Source organism: Trichechus manatus, unplaced genomic scaffold (genome assembly GCF_000243295.1).
Source record: "Trichechus manatus latirostris isolate Lorelei unplaced genomic scaffold, TriManLat1.0 scaffold00113, whole genome shotgun sequence".
Classification (NCBI taxonomy): Eukaryota; Metazoa; Chordata; class Mammalia; order Sirenia; family Trichechidae; genus Trichechus; species Trichechus manatus.
Genome location: NW_004444049.1, coordinates 3,712,040 through 3,736,167, shown reverse-complemented (window position 1 = coordinate 3,736,167; position 24,128 = coordinate 3,712,040). Strand labels below are relative to the sequence as shown.

The window sequence follows — 24,128 nt, the reverse complement described above, 5'->3', positions numbered from 1 at the left end:
GGTGATGGCTGGAGGGGTGGGGTTACAGCGGGGAAGCCACGGGTGTATGTGGGTGCCTATGGAAATGGTCCAGGAGCGGGGCCTTGGCGGGGGACGGTGGAGGCAGGCGGAGAGTGTGGAGCTGGGGACAGGGGCTTGCAGATGTGGGGCGGCAAGATGGGGAGTGGGGTGGGGTGGTTCCTCTAGGGGCTTCTGAGACCACCTCCATGAAGTAGCTACCAGCCGAGAGTCGGGGTGGGAGGGGGGTGGGGTGGCAGGTCTGAGAGGGGAGCAAGTGAGAAGGGGCTTCTGGGAGCGCACATAGCTGGCTCCTGTCAAGGCCCCTGGTGAGATCCATCAGACCCCGGTGATGCATGAGGCGTGGGGAAAGGCCCTACGGAGCCCTCGCAGGGAGGGAAAGCTGGTGGCCCTGGCCGGGACCCAGAGGCTCCTCAGCAGGACTTGGCAGGGTAATTCAGGGTTCTTCCAACCTCCCACACCCTGGAATCGCCTGGAATCTCGGGAAACTGCAGCTTCCGGTGCTGCCCCAGAGTTTCTGCCCCAGCAGGTCTGGGAACGTACCGCCATCAGCATTTCTAACCTATTCCCTAGATGATCGCAAGGATCAGATAATTTAAAAACTGTCGCTGGGTTCACTTAGTGACGCAGAGCTGGTGGCCCTTCTTGGACGGCCCTGGGAAAAGTCACGCTGTTCATGTCAGGTCTCAGCAGCCCTGTGCAGCATCACCCAGGCCTTCTGCACTCGGAAGGCTCCCCACCTGGAACCCTGCCCCGGGGGCCCAGAGCCTCAGTCTCCCCATCCATAAAATGGGGACTAAGAAGTAAAATACAAGTCTGATCTCAGGAGGGTGCTGGGAGGTAAGTTAGGGGATCCAGTGGGATGCTTCCGGAAACTTCAGAGCATCACAGAATGTGAGGGGATGGTGGGGGGCATGTGCCCCCTCAATGACCTCAAGGGCCCAGCAAGGTCAGGGCAAGGAGGAGCCGGCACCTCCTCACCCCATGGGGTGGTCAGGGTGGCTGAGGGAGCCGTGGTCTCAGGGTGTGAAGGCAATCAGTCCTGGGTGTGGGGAGAAGCCCTCACCGCCCCCCGAATTTCCCTAGGCACATAGACAGCAGTCTGTGGTGGCCCTGGTCAGGGGCCACATCTCCTGTCTGGTGAAGTCAGATGACCAGTCAGGCCTCCCATCTGGGGACCCCAGGATGCTGCATCTCTGCCTGCTGAGGGTGGGAAGGAGGGGCTGCTGAATCCTCCAATTCAATTGCTGTGGAGTCAACTCCAACTCATGGCGACCCCATGTGTGTCAGAATAGAACTGTGCTCCATAGGGCCTGCAATGACTGATTTTTCAGAAGTAGACCACCAGGCCTTTCTTTCAAGGTGACTCTATGTGGACTCGAACCTCTAACCTTTCAGTTAGCAACCAAGTGGGTGAACCATTTGCACGACCCAGGAACTTGCTGAATTCTAGCATGTGAAAAGCCCAGAACACTAAATATTCCATCCACAGACTCATGGAAATATATAGTTTTGGTAGCTCAGTGTAAAAATGGTGTGTTGGAGGTGTCTGACCTCCTCTAGCTTTACAAGAAGGAAGGAGAATCAACATCAACAGCCCAAGCCTGATTGCTATGAGGCAGAGGTCAGACATACCTCCTCTCCAACCTTTTTACCCATTCTGACACCAGCCGTCCCTCCCACGGCACTCTCTACTTCTCGGCTGGGTTCGATAATTCTTTGCAATGGCCATGCAGAAGTCACAGGCCATACTCACAGTTAAGGAGTTTATTAGGGAAGTAAGAGGTTACGATTCAGGTTCAGGAACGCTCAGGATAACAGTTCTGAATCAGGACAGCCTCTTCTCATCTGTGCTGCAGGCAGGCCTCTCCCTGGCCCTTGGCCCCTCAGCTTGGTCTCTGCCCTGCTCAGGCCAATGTAACAGAGCTTTTAGTTAGGACAATAAGTGCCCAGAGGCACCCCACTTGGCCAGCGAGCCTCCTGCCTGAGTGTGCTCAGCTTTCTCGCTCTGTGGGTCAGCACACACCCCCTCCCCCCATGAAGTCTCCTTTTGGTCTCCTGGTTCTGCTGCCTGTGCTGCCACCATTTCTCACCATCTCCAGCATTACAGCTCTCTCTCTCTCCTGGGTCTGGGAGGCTCCCTGGGTCCAAAGGATGCACTCCACTCCTGGCTCTTCTTTCTTGATGGTCATGAGGCTCCCTTGTCTGCCTCTGGCATGGTCCCACCCCCACAAGGGTGTCAGGAACCTTATTCGAAGTATTAGCAAGTAAGTCAGAATCGACTCAACAGAAACGGGTTGTTTTGGTTTTGGTCCAAGCCCTTTGAGTGGAGGGGGGCATAAGCACCTCCTTTGCATAGTCCCACCTTGTCACTTGGTGGGATTACAAACACTCTGGCTAGAAGGGCCATATTCAATAATTCACTGCAACGCACTCAGACTGTTCCAATCAAAGCCACTCTAAATTTCAGAATATGGAGAACCCTAGGATTTGGGACCCTCAGAATCTTCTGTTTCCTTTATGTCTTATGTAATATCCCAGGCATACAAAGAATATACCCTACAAACATTGGTGTATGCTGTTATGGATTGAGCTGTGTCCTCCAAAAATATGTGTTGTAATTCCTAATCTCTGTGCCTGTGGTTATAATCCTATTTGGAAATGATTGTCTTTGTTATATTAATGAGGCAGGATTAGTATAGGGTGTGTCTTAAACCAATCTCTTTTGAGATATAACAAGAGCAGACTGAGCAATGGAAAAGCAAGCAAGCACAGATGGGGGAAGAGAGATGCCAAGACACATGACGCGTGCCCAGAAGCAGAAGTTCAAAAGAGGCAAGGACTTCCCTCCACAGCCAACAGAGAGGAAACCTTCCCCGAGAGCCAGCAACCTGAATTCGGGCTTCTAGTCTCCTAAACTGTGAGAAAATAAATTTCTGTTTGTTAAAAGCACCCACTTGTGGTATTTATGTTATAGCAGCGCTAGATAACTAAGACACAATTCGGTACCGAGAAGTGGGGCTACTGCTTTAAAAGATCCCTAAAAGGAATTGGGTAATGGGTAGAGGCTGGAAGAGTTTTAAGGTGCCTGATAGTAAAAGCCTAGATTGCCTTGAAGAGACAGTTGGTAGAATCATGGACGTCAGAGGCAGTTCTGGTGAGGGCTCAGAGGGAAGTGAGGAGAGCTGGAGAGAAAGCCTATGGTCTTAAAGAATGCTTATGGCACCAGCAACAGAATGTTGCTAAAAACATGGACGTTAAATGTGTTTCTGATGAGGCTTTAAGAGAAAATAACCACGTGATTGGACAGTGGAGGAAGGGTGAGGCTTTCTATACAGTGGCAAAGAACTTGTCTGAATTATGTTCAAATGTTTAGTGGAAGGTAGAACTTGTAAGTGATGAACCTGGATATCTGGCTGAGGAGATTTCTAAGTAAGATCTTAAACAGGCCATGTCTTAAATGTTGCTGAATTGTATACTTAAAAATGGCTAAAATGGCAAATTTATAGATACATAACCAATATAATTTTTTTAAGAAACAAACGATAACCATAAAACCACTGTGCCTCGGTGATAAAAGGCTGCCATCAGGCCGGGGGAGGATCTTCCTCCAAGCTCACGCACATCATTGCTGGCAGGATTCACGTTCCCATGGGTTGTTGGACTGTGGGCCGCTCACAAGCCTTCATCAGAGTGAGCAGCTGAGAAGAGCCAGAGATGGTGTGAGCAAGACAGAAGTCATGGTCTTTTACATCCTAATCTCAGACAAGACATCCCACCGCTTTCGTCATTGTACACTGAAACCTGAGAGAGCTGGAACTCGATGGGCCTGCCTTGTTTTTCTGGGTCTCGCAAGTTCTCCGCCTCTGACAGGGTGCAGTCTTACTGCTTTTTTATTGCTCATTTCAGTGGAAAAGATTTGAGTTTTCCTTCTCTGACAGGTTTCCGGCTTTCGCAGGTTTCACTGTATTAGTTTTCTATCACTTGGTGACAAATCACCACCAACTCAGAAGCTTTAAACAACACCCGTTTATTGTCTCACAGTTGTGTAGGTCAGAAGTCTGGGCACGGTGCAGCTGGGTTCTCTGCTCAGGGTCTCACAGGCTGAAATCAAGAGTAGGACTGCTCCACAGGGTTGTCAAGGCTGTAAGTTGCAGAAGCAGATCACTAGGCCTGTCTTCTGGGGCACCTCTGGGAGTGTTCAAACTGTCAACCTTTCAGCTAGTAGTCAAACACTTAACTATTGTGCCACCAGGGACTCCTCCGACACTTACCTTCTTTTAAAGGATTCACCTAGTTAATTCAGACCCACCCGGGAGAATCCACCTTTTGATGAGATCAGTGCCAACTGATTAGTAACCTAATCTTGGAAGTGATAGCCCATCATATTCCGTGCTCCCACCCCCACCCCCCACTCCAGGGGAGAGCATTATAGAGGGTGTGTATACCAGGGATCCCCCAGGCCAAAGATGAAGAATTTGAAGATTTTTACCAACTTCTGCGGTCTGAAATTGATCGAACATGCAATCAGGATACATTGATAATTACTGGTGATTGGAATGCAAAAGTTGCAAACGAAGAAGGATCAGTAGTTGGAAAATATGGCCTTGGTGATAGAAATGATGCCTGAGATTGAATGATAGAATTTTGCAAGACCAATGACTTCTTCATTGCAAATACCTTTTTTCACCAACATGAACAGCAGCTACACACCTGGAACTCGCCAGATGGAATACACAGGAATCAAATCGATTACATCTGTGGAAACAGACGATGGAAAAGCTCAATATCATCAGTTAGAACAAGGCCAGGGGCTACCGCAGAACAGGCTATCAATTGCTTATATACAAGTTCAAGCTGAAACTGAAGAAAATTAGAACAAGTCCATGAGAGCCAAAGTACGACCTTGAGTATATCCACCTGAAGTTAGAGACCATCTCAAGGGTAGATTTGATGCATTGAACACTAATGACCGAAGACCAGACAAGTTGTGGAATGACATCAAAGACATCAAACATGAAGAAAGCAAGAGGTCATTAAAAAGACAGAAACAAAGAAAAGACCAAGATGGATGTCAGAAGAGACTCTGAAACTTGCTCTTGAACGTTGAGTAGCTAAAGCAAAAGGAAGAAATTATGAAGTGAAAGAGCTGAACAGAAGATTTCAAAGGGCGGCTCGAGAAGACAAAGTAAAGTATTATAATGACATGTGCAAAGAGCTGGAGATAGAAAACCAAAAGGGAAGAACACGCTCGGCATTCCTCAAGCTGAAAGAACTGAAGAAAAAATTCGAGCCTCAAGTTGCAATAGTGAAGAATTCTGCGGGGAAAATACTAAAGGACGCAGGAAACATCAAAAGAAGATGGAAGGAATACAGACTCACTGTACCAAAAAGAACTGGTCGACGTTCATCTGTCGCAGGAGGTAGCAGATGATCAGGAACCAATGGTACTGAAGGAAGAAGTCCAAGCTGCACTGAAGGCATTGGCGAAAGACAAGCCTCCAGGGATTGACAGAATATCAACTGAGATGTTTCAACAAATGGATGCAGTGCTGGAAATGCTCACTCGTCTATGCCAAGAAATTTGGAAAACAGCCAGCTTGCCAACCGACTGGAAGAGATTCATATTTATGCTTATTCCCAAGAAAGGTGATCCAACCAAATGCAGAAATTATCGAACAATATCATTAATATCACACACAAGTAAAATTTTGCTGAAGAGCATTCAAAAGCGGCTGCAGCAGTTTATTGACAGAGAACTGCCAGAAATTCAAGCCGGGTTCAGAAGAGGATGTGGAATTAGGTATCTCCTTGCTACTGTCAGATGGATCCTGGCTGAAAGTGCAGAATATCAGAAAGATGTTTACCTGTGTTTTATTGACTATGCAAAGGCATTTGTCTGTGTGGATCATAACAAATTATGGATAACATTGTGAAGAATGGGAATTCCAGAACACTTAATTGTGCTCATGAGGAACCTGTACATGGATCAAGAGGCAGCTATTTGAACAGAACAAGGGGATACTGTGTGGTTTAAAGTCAGGAAAGGTGTGTGTCAGGGTTGTATCCTTTCACCATACCTATTCAATCTGAGTGCTGAGCAAATAATCGGAGAAACTGGACTATATGAAGAAGAAGGGGGCATCAAGATTGGAGGAAGACTCGTTAACAACCTGCGTTACGCCGATGACACAACCTTGCTTGCTGAAAGTGAAGAGGACTTGAAGCACTTACTGATGAAGATCAAAGACTACAACCTTCGTGTGGATTACACCTCAACATAAGGAAAACAAAAATCCTCACAACTGGACCAATAAGCAACATCATGATAAACAGAGAAAAGATTGAAGTTGTCAAGGATTTCATTTTACTTGGATTCACAATCAATACCCATGGAGGTAGCAGTCAAGAAATCAAAAGACACATCTCATTGGGCCTTTGTCTTCAAGGGTCTTTATCTGAGGGCTTAAGGGATCCATCTAGAGAGGTTTTCTGTTTGCTTTTACCGGTAGCCCCAGAGGTATCACTACAGAACTACTTTTTAATTTCTCAACTTTGGGGTTGGGCTGTCTTAGGCTAGGTTCTCTGGAGAAGGAAAACCAGTGAAGCGGGTATATATGTATATATACATAGAGAGAGAGAGAGAGATTTGTGTCGAGGAAATGGCTTACGAGTTTGTAGAGGCTGGAAAATACCAAGTCCATGGGTCATACGTCAGGCAGGAGGCTTTTCCTGACTCATGTAGCTGCAGGGGCTGACAAACCCATGATCGGCAGGTCAGACAGCAGGCTGCTGTCTCACGGGCTTTGGAGGCTGACCAATCCAAGACTGGCAGGTAAGGTGGCAGGCTGCTGGCTCAAGTCCTAAGAACTGGAGTTCAGATGATAACGAGCCTAACACAGTATACAGAGCAGAGCAAAAGCCAGTGAGCTTGGCCAGGAAGTTCATATATATTGGATGCAGGCCATACCCCAAGGAAACTCCCATTCAACTGATTGGCTGCTCACAGCAGATCTCATCATGAAGAAGATTACATTATATCAGATCTCATCATGGAGGTGATTACATCATTACATAACTACCAAACCACTGAGAATCACGGCCCAGTCAAGTTGACACACCTCCTTAACCATCACGCACACAGGTGTTTTATTATTTTGTTGTTGTTCAAATTTCAACATATTCTAGGTAGGCCTGAAAATACAAACATTTCATGGGAAACTTTTTCCCCACTCAAAGCTCAAATCTCCTTGTCATCTTTCTGTGCTTCTGGGTAAGTTTTTTTCTAATCTACACTTTCCCTAAACGTGCTGCTTATCTATGGTCCCAACTTTATGTAGGGTTTTAATACTAACTCCCTGCCTTGGGAGCGTTCCCAACCCTCAGCTTGTCCCTTGTATGGTGGGACAAGTTTAATGAAAATTTTATGAAGTGTAATAAGTTTAATGAAAACTCAAGCCATTGGTCTCAGGGACCTGAACACCTCCTCCCCAGGCCACCCCACAGCCCAGGCAGCTGCAATATCAGCACCTCCTCTCACTACCCGGGTTTTCAGTTCCCTCTTCATTTTTGGCCTTGGGGGACTTTGGTTATTTTCCTGAGAGCTCAGCTCTATGTTCAAAAGGAAGTTTGTTTTATTTTATCTAGCATTTCTAGGCATTTTGGAAAAGGAGATCTTTCAGGTTATCTAACTATGGTGTAGTGGTTAAGAGCTTGGGTGCTAACCAAAAGGTCAGCAGTTCAAATCCACCAGCTGCTCCTTTGGAAACCCTATGGAGCAGTTCCACTCTGTCTTATAGGGTCACTGTGAGTCGGATCTGGCTCGCCGGCACTGAACAACAACAATGATCTGTTATTGAGAATTTAAAGATACTTAAAAGCTCAGACTGTAGGTTCTTGGAATCACATAATTTTAAAATCTCCAAAGGGTAGACTGACAAAATCACAGAGTTGCTTTGAAGGACAAGGATGGGGATCAGAGGCAGATACCAGGACACAGAGTCTGATCTTCTACTCGGGGGTCCAGAACCTCCATCCAGTCACCTTATCCAGAGGTGGCAGAGACTGAGGAGATGACCCAGTGCCAACGTCGTGATTTACAACAGGACCTGGAGCTACCAAGCAGCCTGGCATTCTCACATGATGGCTCAGTTACCCCTGCCCAAAAGGAGAGCCAGCCAGCGTGCTGGGGCGTGCTGCCATGACTTGGTACAGTGCCTGTCCTGTGTGTTTACCTGCGTGGGTGTTGCCCGCCCTGTGTGTGTTGTTCATCATGTGTGCAGCCTGTCATGTATGTGTGCACATGTATGTGGCCGGTTGTATGCACGTGTGTGGTGTCATGTGTTGCATTCATATGCCTTCGTGTGTGTTGCTTGTTGTGTGTTGGCTGTTATGTGTGTTTGTGTGTTGCCTGCCATGTGTGTTGGCTGTCACATGGGTTTGCTAATTACCTGTCATGTGCATAGTATTGACTGTCATGTGTGTGACCTGTCATGCATGCATGTATGCGACCTGTCGTGTGTGTTTGTATGTGAACTGCCTGCTGTGTGTGTGGCCTGTCATGTGTGTGTGTGTTTGCTGGCGTGCTGCCTGTCATCGTGTCGTTTCTCCTGTGTTTGCGTGTGGTGCCCATCACGTGCGGGTGTGTGGGTCTCGCCCACGTGCCAGGAGCAGCGAGGCGACACGTGACGTCTTCTCGCAAGAGCACACACACGGATGAGAAGAGCGTGAGCAGAAGGCCCAGTCTTCAGCGGCTACTCCACACCCTGGGCCACCGTTAAGTCCACTCACCTGCATGATGGACATCAGAAATGACTTTCAGCTGTGACCAACCGAAGGCCCATTGTCCAGGTGTCCCTCCTTGTCTTTGCCTGGTGTGCCTGAGGCTCAAACCCTCCCACACGGCACCCTGCCCCTGCTCGGTTGCTTATTATCTGAGGATCTGGTTGCCCAGCCCCAACTGGAAGTCTAGTGGGACTCCTGCCATGAGGATGTTGACACGGCTGCCTCCAGTGAGACTTCCTTTCCATGCCAGGCACTGATGGGGAACTGGAGGGAGAGCTGGGCCTTCCCCGAGCCCCGGGCATGCAGCGTGACCATGTCTGGGTGCGCATGTCACTGAGAGTCGGCACATGAGCTTCCAGCCTTCACCTGCCTACGCTGCACAGGCCACCTGGTGGGGAGGGAGGAGGAGGCCACCTGTGGCCCTCATTACAGCTACAGCCTTCACTGACCCCAAAATCTGCCAAAAATAGCTGGTAATTGACCTCTTGGGGGCCACAGGCCATAGGTTGAATCACCTTCCCTAGAATTGGGCCCAGAAAGTGCGCAGCCAGTCCACTGGGCAAAGAGAACGCAGGGAGACCAGTGAGCGGGCCTGTCCCTGGGTGCAACAAAGGGTTAACGCACTCAGCCGCTAACCGAAACATTGGAGATTCAAGTCCACCCAGAGGCACCTTGGAAGAAAGGCCTGGCAACCTACATCTGAAAAATCAGCCATTGAAAACCCTATGAAGCACAGTTCTGCTCTGACACACATGGGGTCACCATGAGTCAGAATCAACCGGACAGCACCTGGTTTGATAACAGTAATAGTTGGCTTTTGCTGAGAGCTTACTCTGCCAACCCTGTGCTAACAAAGAGGTCCCCAGATCCCTCAGTCTGCAGCGTCCTTAGTGTCTCATGAAGCTCCTTAGGCCAAAAGAAATATCCAGAAGTACTAGTCATTAAATATTTTAGGTCCAAACCTCTTAATGAGCATTTATGTCTTAACAACTTAGTAGTCATTTGCGAAAAAAAAAAATACACATCAGTTGAAAGGAAAAATGATACCTCCATTTCTTTCTTTGATAAGCACCTGTCTTGGTTATCTAGTGCTGCTATAACAGAAATACCACAGGTGGATGGCTTTAACAAACAGAAGTTTATTCTCTTGCAGTCTAGGAGGCTAGAAGTTTGAATTCAGGGCGTCGGCTCCAGGGGAAGGCTTTCTGTCTCTGTTGGCTCTGGAAGAAAGTCCTTGTCATAATCTTCCCCTGGACTAGGAGCTTCTCAGCACAGGGACTCCGGGTCCAAAGGAAGTGCTCTGCTCCTGGCTCTTGCTTCTTGGTGGTATGAGGTCCCTGTGTCTCTCTGCTCGCTTCTCTCTTTCATATCTCAAAAGAGATTGGCTCAAGACACAATCCAATCTTGTAGATTGAGTCCTGCCTCATTTACATAATGCCTCTAATCCCACCTCATTAACATCATAGAGATAGGATTTACAACACATACGAAATTCACATCACATGACATAATGGTAGACAATCACACAATGCTGGGAATCGTGGCCTAACCAAATTAATACACATATTTTTGGGGGACACAATTCAATCCACGACAGCACCATTCCTTACTGCTCGGCTGTGTATACCTATCGGGCACTGAGCAGCTTCCTAAACAGCAGGTCAGATGTGCACCACTTTCTCACTTCCTGTTCCGAGTTGATTTTCACCTTTTATCACAGTAACCCCAGGAAACCCAGCGTCTCCAAGACAGGGCATGAAAGGAAAGTAGCGTGGTCTAATGTTGAAACTGGGGACCACCTGGACCCCTTCGTTTGCTCAGGTGCACAGGTGGACAGTATCACTGTGCTTCCTCCCAAAATTTAGAAAATTTAAGCTCCCCAGCTGTGCCCGAGTCTCCTGCCGGGCCTGGGGAGCCTTGGAGCCATAGTGCTAAGGGGTCCACACGTTTTCACCTTTAAGGAGCACTGCCAGGTAGTGCCAGGTAGATACACCTCACAGAGGAGGAACCTCTGGCTCAGACAGGTCTCCAGGGCCCACAGAGGCTGCCAGAACTGAACTCAGGTGGCGGCAGCAGAGGGCCAAGAAGACAGAGGGGAGAGACGGTTTACGTGGACCTGGGGTGGGCAGGGCAAAGGGTGTGTGGGATCCAGGCAGCCAGAGAACCTACTGGGTGCAGTGGAGGCTCCGTGACCCTCCCATGGGCCCCTCACTTTCTCACCCCGATTTTCAACTCTCTTCACGGTGGGATCTCAGCCCCTCTCACCATAAGGGAGTCGGAGAAAGAGGCACCCTCAGGCCATAGGGGGTCTTCTTACTCCCATCAGACTCTGCGTCCGTTTCGGGTGGGCGTGGAGGCTGAGGTTGCAGCGGAGAAGGCAGCGACCAAGGGTACCCAAGTCCGTGCTGGGCGCGGGGTGACCCCGAGACAACTGAGAAGCGGACCCTGCCTCTGAGGCAGTCCCCGGGGAGTTGTGGGTAGAAACGCCTGATCGACGGAAAAGGGGCCCTGCAGGCTGAGGGCTGGGAATGTCCGGGAAGGCCCCCCGAGAAGGTGGCGGGCCCGGGTCTTTGGAGCCTGTCCAGTCCCCCAGACACACGAGGGACTGCCAGCTTCCTCCGTGGCGGACCAAGTGGAACTGGCCGAACGGGGCAGGCCCCGGGAGGGAGGCGGGGCCTCCAGGAACTAGGACGGCCTGGTGGGCGGGGCCTGGGGACCCCACTCCACCCCCAGGCAGGGTGGACGCGCCCTTCCGCACGCGGAGGGGTCAAGGCCTCCGACGACAGCGCCCCGGAGGCCGGGTCAGCCGGCGGCACCCCCCGGACGCTCCCCACCCTCCCCCACGGCCGGGGACTCCCAGTTGGGACAATACAAAATCTCTTTATTGCTCCTTGTCTATATATAAAAAGTCACGCCTCTTGGCCGCCAATGGGGACAGGAAGCGCAAAGTGCAGGCAGGTCATGCGAGGCCCATGGCTGCGTCCCAGAGCGGGAGCGCGGAGGATGACTGCAGGACCCCACCCTGCTTGGGGCCAAGCGAGGGCCAAGCGCGTTGCGGGCGGTGGGCACCGCGGCGAGGGGACAGCGAAGGGCCGGCAAGTCCCGCGCCCAGGCGGCCGCGGCCTGGGCCCCTTAGGCCGTGATGGGCCGCACGCACCGAGAGCGCCTTTGCGGAAGGCGCGGCTGCGGAGGGGCCTGGGCCGGGGGGAGGCATGGAGAGCGGCCTCCGGCTTTCCGTTGTGCCGTCTTTCGAACCCCAGACCCGGCCTAGTATCCCAAGGCCCCACCCGCCTTAAAGCGGAGTGGTGGGGGACGGAAGGAGGGCCCAGCGAGGCCTTCAAGTTCCGGGTGACCCCAGCTCCGGGAGGGGCGTCCCCGAACATGGGGGGAGGGAACTGAAGATGGAGCAGAAATCAGCGCGCTCCTGGGACCCCGATCTGACATCCGGTAAACGGAGGTTAGCGAGCCAGGAGGCTGACTGGGGCCAGGCCGCCCGGGTCGCTCACAGCTCCTCAGGCCCGTCGCCTCCCAGAGCCTGTTCATAGGGGCAGGGCCGGCGGCCGAGGCCGGCGGGCTCCGGGCCCGGCCGGGGCCCCGTGGGCGAGGCCTCCTCCTCCGCGCCGTCCACCTGGCCGCCGCCGCCGCTGCGTTCGCCCTCCGCGTCGCTCTCGTCGGAATTGTCCTCCTCCAGGTAACGGTAGCCGCGCACCTTGTGCTGGGGCCGCGGGATGCGGGGCTGGCGCGGGACCACCCCTCGCCGCAGCTTCTGCTCCATCCACAGGTATGAAGTCACGGCCGCCAGCAGCGTCACCAGCAGCACGGCCAGCTTGGCCTAGGCGAACGGGGAAGCACGTGGAGGACCCCGGCTGGCCAAGTCCCGCCCTTCCCGGCAGCGCCCCTCCCGGGGTGGTCCCACCTCCCACCTCCCACCGCAGAACAGCCGCTCCCCCGCCGTCCTTCCCTCCTCCGGGAGCCTCCCCCAACCCGGCCCTCCTAGACTCCAGCAGTCAGCTCCACCCATTACAGACACCATACCTCTCGGGGCCTCAGTTTCCCTACTGTAAGAGGGGAGAGTGATAATACTTTGGCCTCAGGGTAGATGTGAAGATCCCATAAGATGCTGGTAAAGCAGAGGACACAGGCCTTGCCCTCCTTATCTGGGGCTAAGATTACTCTAAAAGGTCCCTGAGTGGGGGTCTGGGCTAGAGTACTAATCAAAAGATTGGCCGTTTGAACCCACCTAGCGACGCCCTGAAAGAAAGGCCTAGTGATCTGCTTCTGTAAAGATATTTTTTTAAAAAAAATCCAAACCCGTTGCTGTGGAGTCGATTCCTACTCACAGCGACCCCGTAAGACAGAGTAGAACTGCCACACAGGGTTTCCAAAGCTGTGATCTTTACAAAAGCAGGCTGCCACATCTTTCTCCCCAGGAACCACTGGGTGGCTTTGAACCAGGGCCTTTTGGTTAGCAGTTGAGTGCTTAAACACTGCACCACCAGGGCTCCTTCCCATAGAGATTACAGCCCAGAAAACCCTATGGAGCAGTTCTGCTCTGTCACATGGAGTCACCATGAGTTGGAATGGACTGGACGACAACGGGTTAGGTTTGGTTTGGTAGATTACGCTGGTGCTTCTTAAACAGGTGTGGACTGTAGGTAATGCTTTCCAGACTTTCTGGACCGTAACGCACAGTCAGGAATAGCTTCACACCATAACTCAGCACATGCACACAAATGTGCATGCATGTTGTTGGGTGTTGTGGAGTCGATTGTGGCTCATCGTGACCCCTGGCCCCGTGTGACAGAGTAGAACTACCTCTAGGCTGTAATCTTTACGGGAGCAAATCTATAGGTCTTTCTCCTGCAGAGCCATGGGTGGGTTCGAACCACCAACCTTTCGGTTAGCAGCCAAGCACTTGACTGTTGTGCCACTGGAGCTCCTTTTTGCATGCATAACCAAAAAAACACAAAAACAAAAAACAAACCCGTTGCAGTCAAGTCGATTCAGACTCATAGCAACCCTATAAGACAGAGTAGAACTGCCCCATAGGGTTTCCAAGGAGCGGCTGGTGGATTTGAACTGCTGACGTTTTGGTTAGCAGCCATAGCTCTGAACCACTGCACCACCATCCTGTTATTTTCTATTCTAGTAAAAAGACCGGACTTAATGGTTTGACTGAGACTGGAAGGACCCCAGAAGACATGGCCCTCGGACTCTCTGTTATCCCAAAACTAAAACCATTCCCAAGGCCACCTCTTCAGACCAAGATTAGACTGGACTATGGGACATAAAATGATACTCGTGAAGAGTGTGCTTCTTAGCTCAAGTAGATAACATGGGACTAAATGGGCAGCTCCTGTCCGGAGGTGAGATGAGAAGGCAGAGAGGGTCAGCAGTTGGCTGAATGGACACGGGACGGGAAATCCAGGGTGGAAAGGAAGAGTGTGCTGTCACAGTATAGGGAAACCCACTGGGGCCATATAACAATGTATGTATAAATTTCTGTATGAGAGACTAATTTGAATTATAAACTTTGACTTAAAGTACAATTTAAAAAAAAGTGTTGATCGGGACCTGCTAAACTGGCCTCGCAGTTGCTAGCAGGTGAGGGGAGTCGGGGGTGGGGGGTTGGGGGGAGCAGATTATGACAGCCCTGCCCCCTCCCTGTGGGCTGTGATGTGATCCAGCTCAGAGCTGAATGTCTGAAAAGGTTACCAAATAACCCACAATGAAAGAGTAAACCGTGAACCCCTTCAGAGATGGGTCCACTGAGGCCAGCAGGAGGTAAGGCAGTAAGCGGAGTGCTGCGTTTGGGGGTGCCCAGTAGGTTGGGAGAATGAGTCCTTGGCCCAGAGCCTGGCCTTCCGGCAGGGGTGACCTTCATGGGGCCTTGGGGAGCCAGGGAGCAGACAGGGCGGCCTTCAGAAACTATCTGCTACCTGGTGGTGGCATGTGGGGCCTGACACCTAGTGCCTCTCCCCACCCCCGCCCCCACCCAGCCTCACCTTCATGGGTAGGCTGGAGCCTAGGTACACAGCAAAGATGGCCAAAGCCTGCCACCAGTGGTAGATGGTGAAGATGAAATCCTGCCTCTCCTTGTCCTCGTAAAGGATTCCCAGGAGCGCTGTAGGGGGAGGGGGATCAGGGCAGGCAGGAGAGAGGTGTCCAGGAACCTGAGACTGCTCGCCTTCCACCTGTGACCCTCCTAGGCCCTGCCCTGGCCCACCCAAGGCCCAGGAGATCCAAGAGCGCACTTGCTTTAAGCCAGTCCTGGCCTGCCCCCTAGTGGAGACCCTGCTTTTGCGGCTGCCCAAGGAGCTGAGCAGAGGCAGGTGAGCCAGCCCGGTGTGTAGATGCAGGGGGTGCCATTTGGCCACACTGGGGTCCCTGACCCCACGCGAGGAGTACCAGGCATGCAGGGGCTGTTTCCCCGCCTCTCCAGGTAGGTCTGCTCAGGTGGGGCAGGCTGCTGGCAGCCACAGGCTTTCTGCTAATCAAACCCGAGCTGAAGTGTGGGAGGAGGGAGCTTGTGTCTCAAAGAATCCTCCCCGGAGACACAGAAAGAGCCCTGGACAGGGAGTCGGGAGGCTCAGACTCTAGAGCTCAGGGCCGTAAGGTGGAGAGAGTTGCGAGTCTAGAGGTACAGAGATGTGGATCCCATGCTGGCTCCTCCGAGCCGGTTCTCCCATCTTCCGTGTTATGCTGTGAGGTCTTCACGTGAGACAGCCTGCAAACTGTGGGAGCGGCTGCTAACGCCCTCACCAGGCACTCGGGACGTTACCACTGCCATGCTGAGGCTCTGCAGGGTGTCTCTACTCCACACGGCTGCTGTGAAGGGACATGGAACCCCCGGGTCCACACACAACATGGGTCCAGGGTACCCAGGCTGGACCTGCCCAGAGCTGGCTGCCCCTGCGCGAAACGGCCGAGTGTGGTCCAGTGTGTGTGGCTCCATCTCCCACTAAGGTGGGAGCACCTGACTCTTGAATGGTGGGTCAGGGGTCACCCTGCCCTGCTGCAGCAGGCATGACCTCCTCCACCTGGTGAAGCCCAGACGCAGACACTGATGTGGGCAGCCCAGGCTGTCTGTACCGGCTGTCTGTCACTGCACATGCCCGCCTGCGGGTGGAGAGCATCACACTGGTGAACTCTGACCCACGCCCTGCCTTCTGCAAACAGGACCATGTTCCTAGTGCCCCTGCCCCAGCAGCCCAGACTTGGGGCCTGGACTCTGCCCCTCCACAGACTGGCATTGGGACCTCACATCGGCTCCCGGCTCCTTGCCATAACAAGGCCCATATCTGCAGGCACCCCCTGGCATGTGGACAGGGCCTCCTGGTGCTCTCTGGGGCAGAGACCCCTGGGTGGGCCCTGTTCTTCGGTATGAAAGGGGGTATCCCCAGTGCGTTTTTTTCACACTGTACCCACGGGGTGCATACAGAGCCTCACACCCACCTCATGTATCCACAAGACCTCCCACTGACCCCCAGTGTTCACAGGGCCATCTGCCCACACTAGGGTGTCCACAGGATGTCCATGGGGCTCCCATGCCTACCTCCAGGATGTCCACAGGCCCCCTCATCTGTCCCTATATTATCCATGGGACATCCTTCCACCCCTGGTGCATCCACAGGAACCCTCACCTACCTCCACCGTGTCCACAGGGCTCCACAGCAGACCCCCGGTGTGTCCATGGGATCCCATGTTGCCCGGGATGTCCATGTCCCCTAACCACCTCGAGTCAGCCCTGGGCCCCCTGCCCACCCACCCCAGTACCCATGTTATACTCACTGCTGAGCCCGATCTTGTTGAGGGTGCTGCCCACACCCCAGAGGGCAGCTGCCACATAGAGGATCCAGCTGTGCTGCAGGACCCGAGGCACAGGGGCCCAGAAGAAGAGGCAGAAGGTGAGCAGCAGGTGGAGCACGGCCCCGGCCACCAGGGGCACCGAGCGTGGCAGCCACAGCCCCAGCAGGCCCAGGATTGAGGCGGTCGAGGCGCCCAAGCTGTAAGCCACGAGGAGGTACGCCAGGCGTTCCAGCCCCACGGAGCACACGCCATAGCCCTGGGGGACAGGGGCAGGTGTGAGCGTTGGTGGTCAGCTAGCCCAGCTCTGGCCCTCCCCACACGAGGTGTGACTTTAGACTGCATCCCGCTCTCTCTGCACCTTCCTGATGCTAACCCCCTTCCTTCCTCCGAGGCTTCTGGGAAGGTTCTGGGGGGACAGCCAATGTGAAAATGCAAGGGCTGTACCCCACATGGACCCAAAGACTTTATGGGCGTTACCCCATTTCAACCTCATAAGCACCCTGGAGCAGGCATTCCTTCTTATTAGCTCATTTCACAGATGAGAAAACTGAGGCTCAGAGAGGTTAAAATAACTTGTCCAAGGTAGAGGAGGAGAAGAGAGAGAGAGAGAAGAGGAAGGGGACGAGCTGGACATACTTGTATTATATTTAAAAGGCATTCATTGTTTCTCAGGGTGAACCTATTGTATCTGGCAGCCCATGCAGGCTGTCCTTACCAGGGCGAGACCAGTGCAGGCGAAGAGCACCTCAAAGCCGCTGTAGATGAAGAAGGGCACCAGGTGGCGCAGGCGGAAGTCGCGCACGTGCTTGAAGGGGAGCTGGAAGATGTTGCCCCAGCCCACGCTGCGCAAGTCGATCTCCTCCGTGGGCCGGTAGGCAGCACCGCACAGGCCGAGCACCTGCAGATCCACGCTGTGAGAAGCACATACGGACCCCCGGCCCCGCCCCCGGCCTCAGCCCCGCCTCTTAGCCCAAGGCCCCGCCCCCTGAGACACACCCATGGACCTCAGCCTTGCCTCCAAGCCCCAGCCCTGGCCCTCAGCCCCGCCTCTCAGCCCAATGTCCCGCCTCCTCAGAACACACCCATGGAACTCGGCCTTTTGTTTCCCCCCTTGCCCCTGGGTCTTAGCCTCGCCTCTCAGCCCAAGGCCCCGCCCCTGAGACACACACGCGTTGAACTCGGCCTTGCCTCCCAGCCCCGCCCCTGGGCCTTAGCCCCGCCTCTCATACCAAGGCCCCGCCCCCTTAGGAACACATCCTTGGTACTCGGCCTTTCAGCCCCACCCCCAGGTCTTAACCCCGCCTCTCAGTCCAAGGTCCCGCCCCCTCAGACACACACCCACGATGGACCTCAGCCTTGCCTCCCAGCCCCGCCCCGAGGCCTCAGCCACGCCCTCAGTACCTTAGTTCTGCCTCCCAGGGTCCCCCCAGTGTTGGAGCCGTAACTTCCAGCCCTCGACGCTAGGCCCCCTGACTCCTTCACACCTTCACAGGCCTCCGCCAATCTTTTCGGACACTGTCTCCAGCTCGATCCCTGACAGACCTGTTGCCCCTTTCCCCGGCCGCTGGGATTCTACCTGTCTCAGTCCACGGACACCAGCCACGCTTCAGAGCCTCAACCTGGCTTCCAGCCTCCGGCCCCGTCCCCAGAACTCCGCCCTGGTCTCTCCGACTCAGGTCCTGCCCCCGGGCGGCGACGCTACTGTAGCCTCGCCCCCAAGCTGCTGGCCACGCCCCGGACACACCCCTATCCCCGACTCCGCCCCCAGCCGGGGCCTCACCAGCAGCATGGCCAGGAAGGCCACCGCCATGAGCACGCTCTCCACCACGATGAGGTTTCGGCTCCGCGGTAGCGTGCGCAGAACCGTCTTGTTGAAGCCGCTGAGGATGCCGTGGCTGTTAGTGCCTGGGGAAGGGCGGAGGGAGGGGCATTGTGAGGCAGGGAGCAGGGCACACTGTCACCGCAGTTACAAAGAAGTACAGCGAGGCAGGCAGAGGCAGGGTTCGCTGGGGAAGCAGTTTGGAGGTTCGGGCTGCTGGGACTGGAGATGCCCAAGAAGGGGCGACTGCTGTATCCGGCCCTCTGCACCACCCCCTTCTCACCCTACTGCCCAGAGGTTCTGGGTACCAAGCCCACCTCTGACCTCCATACATTCATCTTGTGCGGAATGAGCACTGACTATACGCCTGGCCCTGAGAGAGATCTCACAGGCAGCCTCAGCACAGATGGCACCGCCTCCAGGCAGCCTTCCCTGACCACCTAGGTTGGGTCCGATGTCCCAACTACGTACTCCCACAGGGCTCTGTGCCTCGCTCATTAGACCCGTGGGACACTGTGAGCTAGGGCATCCTCTCTGTGCCCTCCAGGGCCCAAAGTCCAGCCAGTGTCTGCTGACGATTGAATGAGAGGAGGCAAGCAGGTCTTGGGGACCCCCCACCCCACAAAGGCTAACCGCAGCTCTTCACGTTGAACAGTGTGTGGTTCAGGTCATACAGGTAGTGGTTCAGGAAGTAGACCATGGGCAGCTGGGCGCAGGCAAAACTCAGCTATGGGCAAGAGGACAGCTGGGGTCAGACCAGAGCACAGAGTCAGGCAGGGGACACAAATATGGACTGGGGAGGGGCCTGGGCACAGCCTGGGAGGGGACAGAGACCCTTCCACCTCTGAGGGGCAGCCCAGTGGTGGTGGTGGGGTACCCAGTGCAGGAGAACTTCCCCCTGTTCAGCATTGTGTCCAGGTGGGTGATGAGGTCTCAGGCACCAGAGGTAAGCAAGCAGGGGTTGGCTCAAGAAAGGAAGGTGGGACCAGAGGGCTGAGAAGACTGTGGAAAGGGCTCCAATATGTGGGTTCTGGGCCTGGCATTCCACCCTCCCCGAAAGGCCCTGTGGGGCACTCACATGGAAGAAGCCATAGAAGATGACCTGGAACACCAGGAGATAGGGTGCGTGGGAGCCCCGTGGCGGGCGCCGCTGAGGGCCCTGCTCCTCCTGCTCCTTATAATGCGAGTACTCGTAGTACTTCTGGGCCATCCTGAGCCACAAAGCAGAGAAGGCTCTCCCCAGTCCCACCTCTGCTGGGGCCCCTCCACTTCCTGCACCCAGAGCTACCACCCTGTACCTCATACATGGGGAAACTGCACGCCAGAGGGTGAGGGGGCTGGCCCAAGCCCCCCAGGCAAGGTTGGCAATGCAGCAGAGGCTTGACAAGGTCTTCAGCCTCCCGCCTCCCTGCTCACCTGGTGATGTAGTTGCCCATGGAGGCCCAAAGGGGCACAATGGCCATGCCCAGGGTGACGGCCGAGGGCACGAGTGTATAGTAGCGCTCCCAGTAGTTGGTGGAGACAAAGAGGGCGTAGATGCCCACGGCCAGGAACATCATCCACTTGGTGCCAAAAAACCTGCCGGCAGCAGGAAAGATGCTGGCACCCCAGGCCACCTGGACTGCCCTGGCCTGAGACCAGCCATGGCCACTTCAGGCCCCTCTTCACCAGGCCATGGAGCCTGGCCTCGGAGTCAAGGGCCTGTAAGATGGAGTCTCAGCAGATACAGGCTTGCTGTGTGGCCAAAATAGGAGCCCTGGTGGTACAGTGGTTAAAGCACTCAGCTGCTAACCGAAAGGTCAAACCCACCAGCCACTCCGCGGGGGAAAGATATGGCAGTCTGCTTGTAGAAAGATTACAGCCTTGGAAACTCTATGGGGAAGTTCTACTTTGTCCTCTAGGGTCGCTATGAGTCAGAATTGACTCGACAGCAATGGGTTTTGTTTGTTTGTTTGTTTTAGTGTGGCCTCAGGAGAGCCACTTTGTGTCCACACACCTATAGACCCAGGGGCCTCCGATGGCCATTTCAAGGATGGAAGGAGGTAAGAGGGGTGGGTGTCACAAATCAGTGGTCTGTGGGCAAACACAGCCTCGTTCATGTTCTGGGCTCTCTGACTCTCTCACCTCCCCTTTTCCACTCAAGTTCATGTGCTGTGACTGAGGGTCCAGGGACATGTCTCTAAGGGACCCACTACTGGTGAGCAGCAGGCGCCCCTGCCTCCCTGTCCAGTGCTTCTGCAGTCTGTTGAAGTCAGCCAGGGACTTTCCTCCTCACTAGCTCCTAGGGCAACAGCCTTGCTGGCTTGGGTCCAAACAAGGGTGATGAGTGAGTGGGATATGGGCCCAATCAGCATATTGAAGCTCGTCAGGCTAAAAAGGATTCCTGAGCTCTTCAGGTGTGACTGGAGCATGTGTGCTCATTACTGCCTTTCTTTGCCTTGGCTTCCAGGAAGCTCAAAGCTTCTGGTTTTCTGTTACAACTATCTCTTCTTCTATTACAGAACCCTGGTTCTTTTATTTTCTGTATTTTTCCATATAATAAATAGAGCAGGTATTACTACTCATTGCTGGTGAGGATGTGGTTTTAAAAATGACACACACAGCTAGGGCTCATGCAAATTGGCATAACCCTTTGGAAAATTGGTCTGGTCATTTTGGCAGGGGTTGAGCAAGTGGGTTTTGAAGTCACTCTGCCTGGGTTCAAATCTTCAGTCTGCTAGTTACTACCTGCGGGTCTTGAGTCATTTCTTTAACCTCTTGGTTTCTTCCTCTATAAGATTATAGTATCTACCTCAGATTGTTGGGAATAATACTTATAAACTGCCCAGCAGGTAAGAAACAAAACAAGGTTTGGCTGTCATCATTAGGTTCCCTGGGTGGCACAAGCCATTTGCTTTTGGCTACTATCCTAAGGGTTGGTGTCTGAACCCACCCAGCAGCACCACTGAAGAAAGGCCTGGTAATCTGTTTCCATAAAGATTCAGCCAAGAAATTAAAAAAAAAAAAAAGATTATAGCCAAGAAAACCCTATGGAGCAGTTCTACCCTATAACACATGGGGTCGCCATGAGTCAAAATCAACTCAGTGACAGTGGGCTTGGTTTTGGTATCATCATGAATGGTGACCGGTTTCAAGGGCCATAAAGTCTTTATATACCTCTGGCCTAGTAAGTCCACCGCTGGGAATTTACCTGAGGAAAATAATTAAAACATTTCTTTTAAAAAAAGGAAAAAGCTATATGCATAAGGTGGACACAATAAAAGGAGAGGGGGTTCCATGTGCAACCCTGAGCCACAGTTAAGTGCCTCCATCTCTGCAGAAGACGCGGCCATCACAAAAGACATAGTTATGAAGACCGTAGAATAGATTATGTTAAGTGAAAAGAAGAAAGCAAAGTGGCTGCTGTGCACACACACGCGCACACACACACTCTGTGGTGGCAAGGACGTGAACTCTATTCATGCGTGCAGGTGGGAAGACAGAACTAGCGCAGTCACTGGGCGGTTTGGGAGGGGATTTCTTGTTTCTGATTTCAGTTATGATGTTTCTAACGCTGTCTGTGCAATGGTGATAAAGGAGATTTCTTTTTTTTTAAGGTGGAGAGAACTAAGGCCCATCCAATTTGCCCACTGGTTGCTGGGTCCCATCCAAGCAAGGACCAACTGCCTGGCAGGGAGGGTGCATGGCGGGGGTTTTGCATTGGCTGGGACACTGGAACAGATGCCTCTGTGGCTGGAGTCTAGAGTAGACTCTTGGGACACCTGGCAGCCCATGCCCCTTCCTGTGAGAATCGCCCCTTCCTAATCAGGTTCTCTTCAGGGGCTCCACAGCCCTGACCCTACAAGGTCTTGGTGGTCTTGAAGGTGGCTATGCGAGGGATGCCACGTCGGGCACGGGCAAGCTAAGGGAAGAGGCCTAAGTGAAGTTCTGTTCCTAGAAACCAAATGGAGGTCCCAGGGCGGGGAGGGGGCACATGGTTTGTGTTCGACTGCTAACCTAAAGGTTGGCCCTTCGAACCACCCCAGCAGCACCACGGAAGAAGGCCCTGGCCATCTGCTTCTGTAAAGACTACAGCCAAGAAAACTCTATGGAGCAGTTCTACTCTGTAACGCGTGGGGTTGCCATGAGTCAGAATCGACTCCACAGCAATGGTTTTGGGTTTTTGAAATCAAATGCGCCCTGGGGCAAAGCTCTTGTTTCCTTCCCCAAACCCTAGCCCCACTCCCTTCATGCTCACCCTTCCAGGTAGGTAAGCCCCTCTCCAGCTCCCCTCCCCCAGAAGCACTGGGGCTGGAGACCCCTGGTGCACAAGCAGTGGCTCCCCTCCGGCGTGGGTTATGGCCCAGGCCCGAGGGCCCACCTGATGAGCACAGGCGTGTAGAGCAGGGCTGCGATGGGCGTCACGTTGATGCCTATGAGCATCTTGCTGTCAATGTCGGGCAGCCCCATGTTGCCATACTTGACCTCACGGTAGGTCTCGTCATAGTGCAGGATCAGCTGCATCTGTAGGAGGCCTGCGGGCAGGGAGTGGGCGTGAAGGGAGCTGCCTGGCTCTGGGGACAACCAAGGAGGCCAGAATGCAAACCTCACGCCAAAGGGATGCTTGCCCGTGAGGAGAGAGGGGGAAGGCCAGGCTGGGCCAAGTGCCAGCAGTGTAGGGCACTTGAACTCAGGACCGCTGTCCCCCATTGCTCCACCGGCCTCTGAACCCCAGCGCCCCAATTATGAAGGCAGCAGGCCTGCGCAGGGCACCTAGACCCTCACCCGCCCCCAGAAAGACTCTGGCTGGGACCTGGGAAGCGCTGCCCTGTGTCACCTTCCGCCTCAATGTGGGGTGTCCGCCGCTGCAGCTGCAAGGGCCACAGAGTGAGAAGTGAAAGAGGAAGGCAGGACTGTGGGCCCCAAGGTTTCTCTTTCCCAGACTGGGCTCTGGGCATGTGTGGACGCCTGCGTTCCCGCGCCAGCCCCGCCCGCGGGTCGTCCCGGGCCCGGCCCAGCAGCGCGTCCCGGTGTCGAGGCCCGCGCCCGCGCCCGCGGGGACCCTCCCGCCGGGGCCGCGTACCCAGGTAGACGCCGTAGGTGAGCGAGCCGCCGGTGCTGGCCGCCAGCACGTTCTTGAGCACACCCAGGCGCTTGCGGCGGTAGTAGCGGCGCTCCTCCTCCTCCTCATTGTAGTTGGGGTACGCGCCCACTAGATCGTCCAGCTGCGGGGCAGGGCACTCGCACCAGGATCCCCCGGCCCGGGGTCCCAGACTCGCCGCGGACCCTCGCCTCCCCCTGGGGATTCCTGGCCCTCCGCGTTCCCATCCCCAGAATCCCGCCCCCGGGACTCCTCAGCATGACCCGGGGCGCCCACACCCCCGTTCCCGGTACCCCGCAGCCCGGGACGCCCACCACCACCACCACCATCTCTACCCTCAAGGACCCGGGACTCCGCACCCTGATCCGGGGCGCCTTCACCCCAGTGGGGAGACCCGGCCCTCCGCGTCCCCGTCCCCACTCACCGGGGCCTCCGGCCCGCCGGGGACCCCGAGTGGGTCCTCGACGCCATGCGGACCGGCGTCCCCCGCCACCGGGTAGAGAGGCGGCTCCGCCTCCATGGCCCGACCCGACGGCCCGACTGGCAGCAGCGACCGGCTGTCCCCGCGGCGGCAGGCACTTCCTTCCCGGGCCTGCCCCGCTCCGCCCCGTCGGCCTG

At 54.3% G+C, this 24,128-nt stretch overlaps 1 protein-coding gene across 1 annotated transcript; it reads right to left on the bottom strand.

The window, feature by feature from the left end:
• Nucleotides 1-12,251: 12,251 nt before the first annotated feature.
• Nucleotides 12,252-24,086, bottom strand: UNC93B1 (unc-93 homolog B1, TLR signaling regulator). The gene is made up of 11 exons (XM_023738154.1): nucleotides 23,935-24,086; nucleotides 23,493-23,634; nucleotides 22,791-22,944; nucleotides 19,847-20,008; nucleotides 19,509-19,641; nucleotides 19,064-19,157; nucleotides 18,392-18,516; nucleotides 17,327-17,509; nucleotides 16,594-16,867; nucleotides 14,808-14,926; nucleotides 12,252-12,634 (listed from the first exon to the last, which is right to left on the bottom strand). Exons 1-11 carry the CDS (start codon nucleotides 24,028-24,030, stop codon nucleotides 12,305-12,307), a joined length of 1,812 nt encoding a protein of 603 aa, XP_023593922.1. The 5' UTR covers nucleotides 24,031-24,086; the 3' UTR covers nucleotides 12,252-12,304.
• Nucleotides 24,087-24,128: the final 42 nt, after the last annotated feature.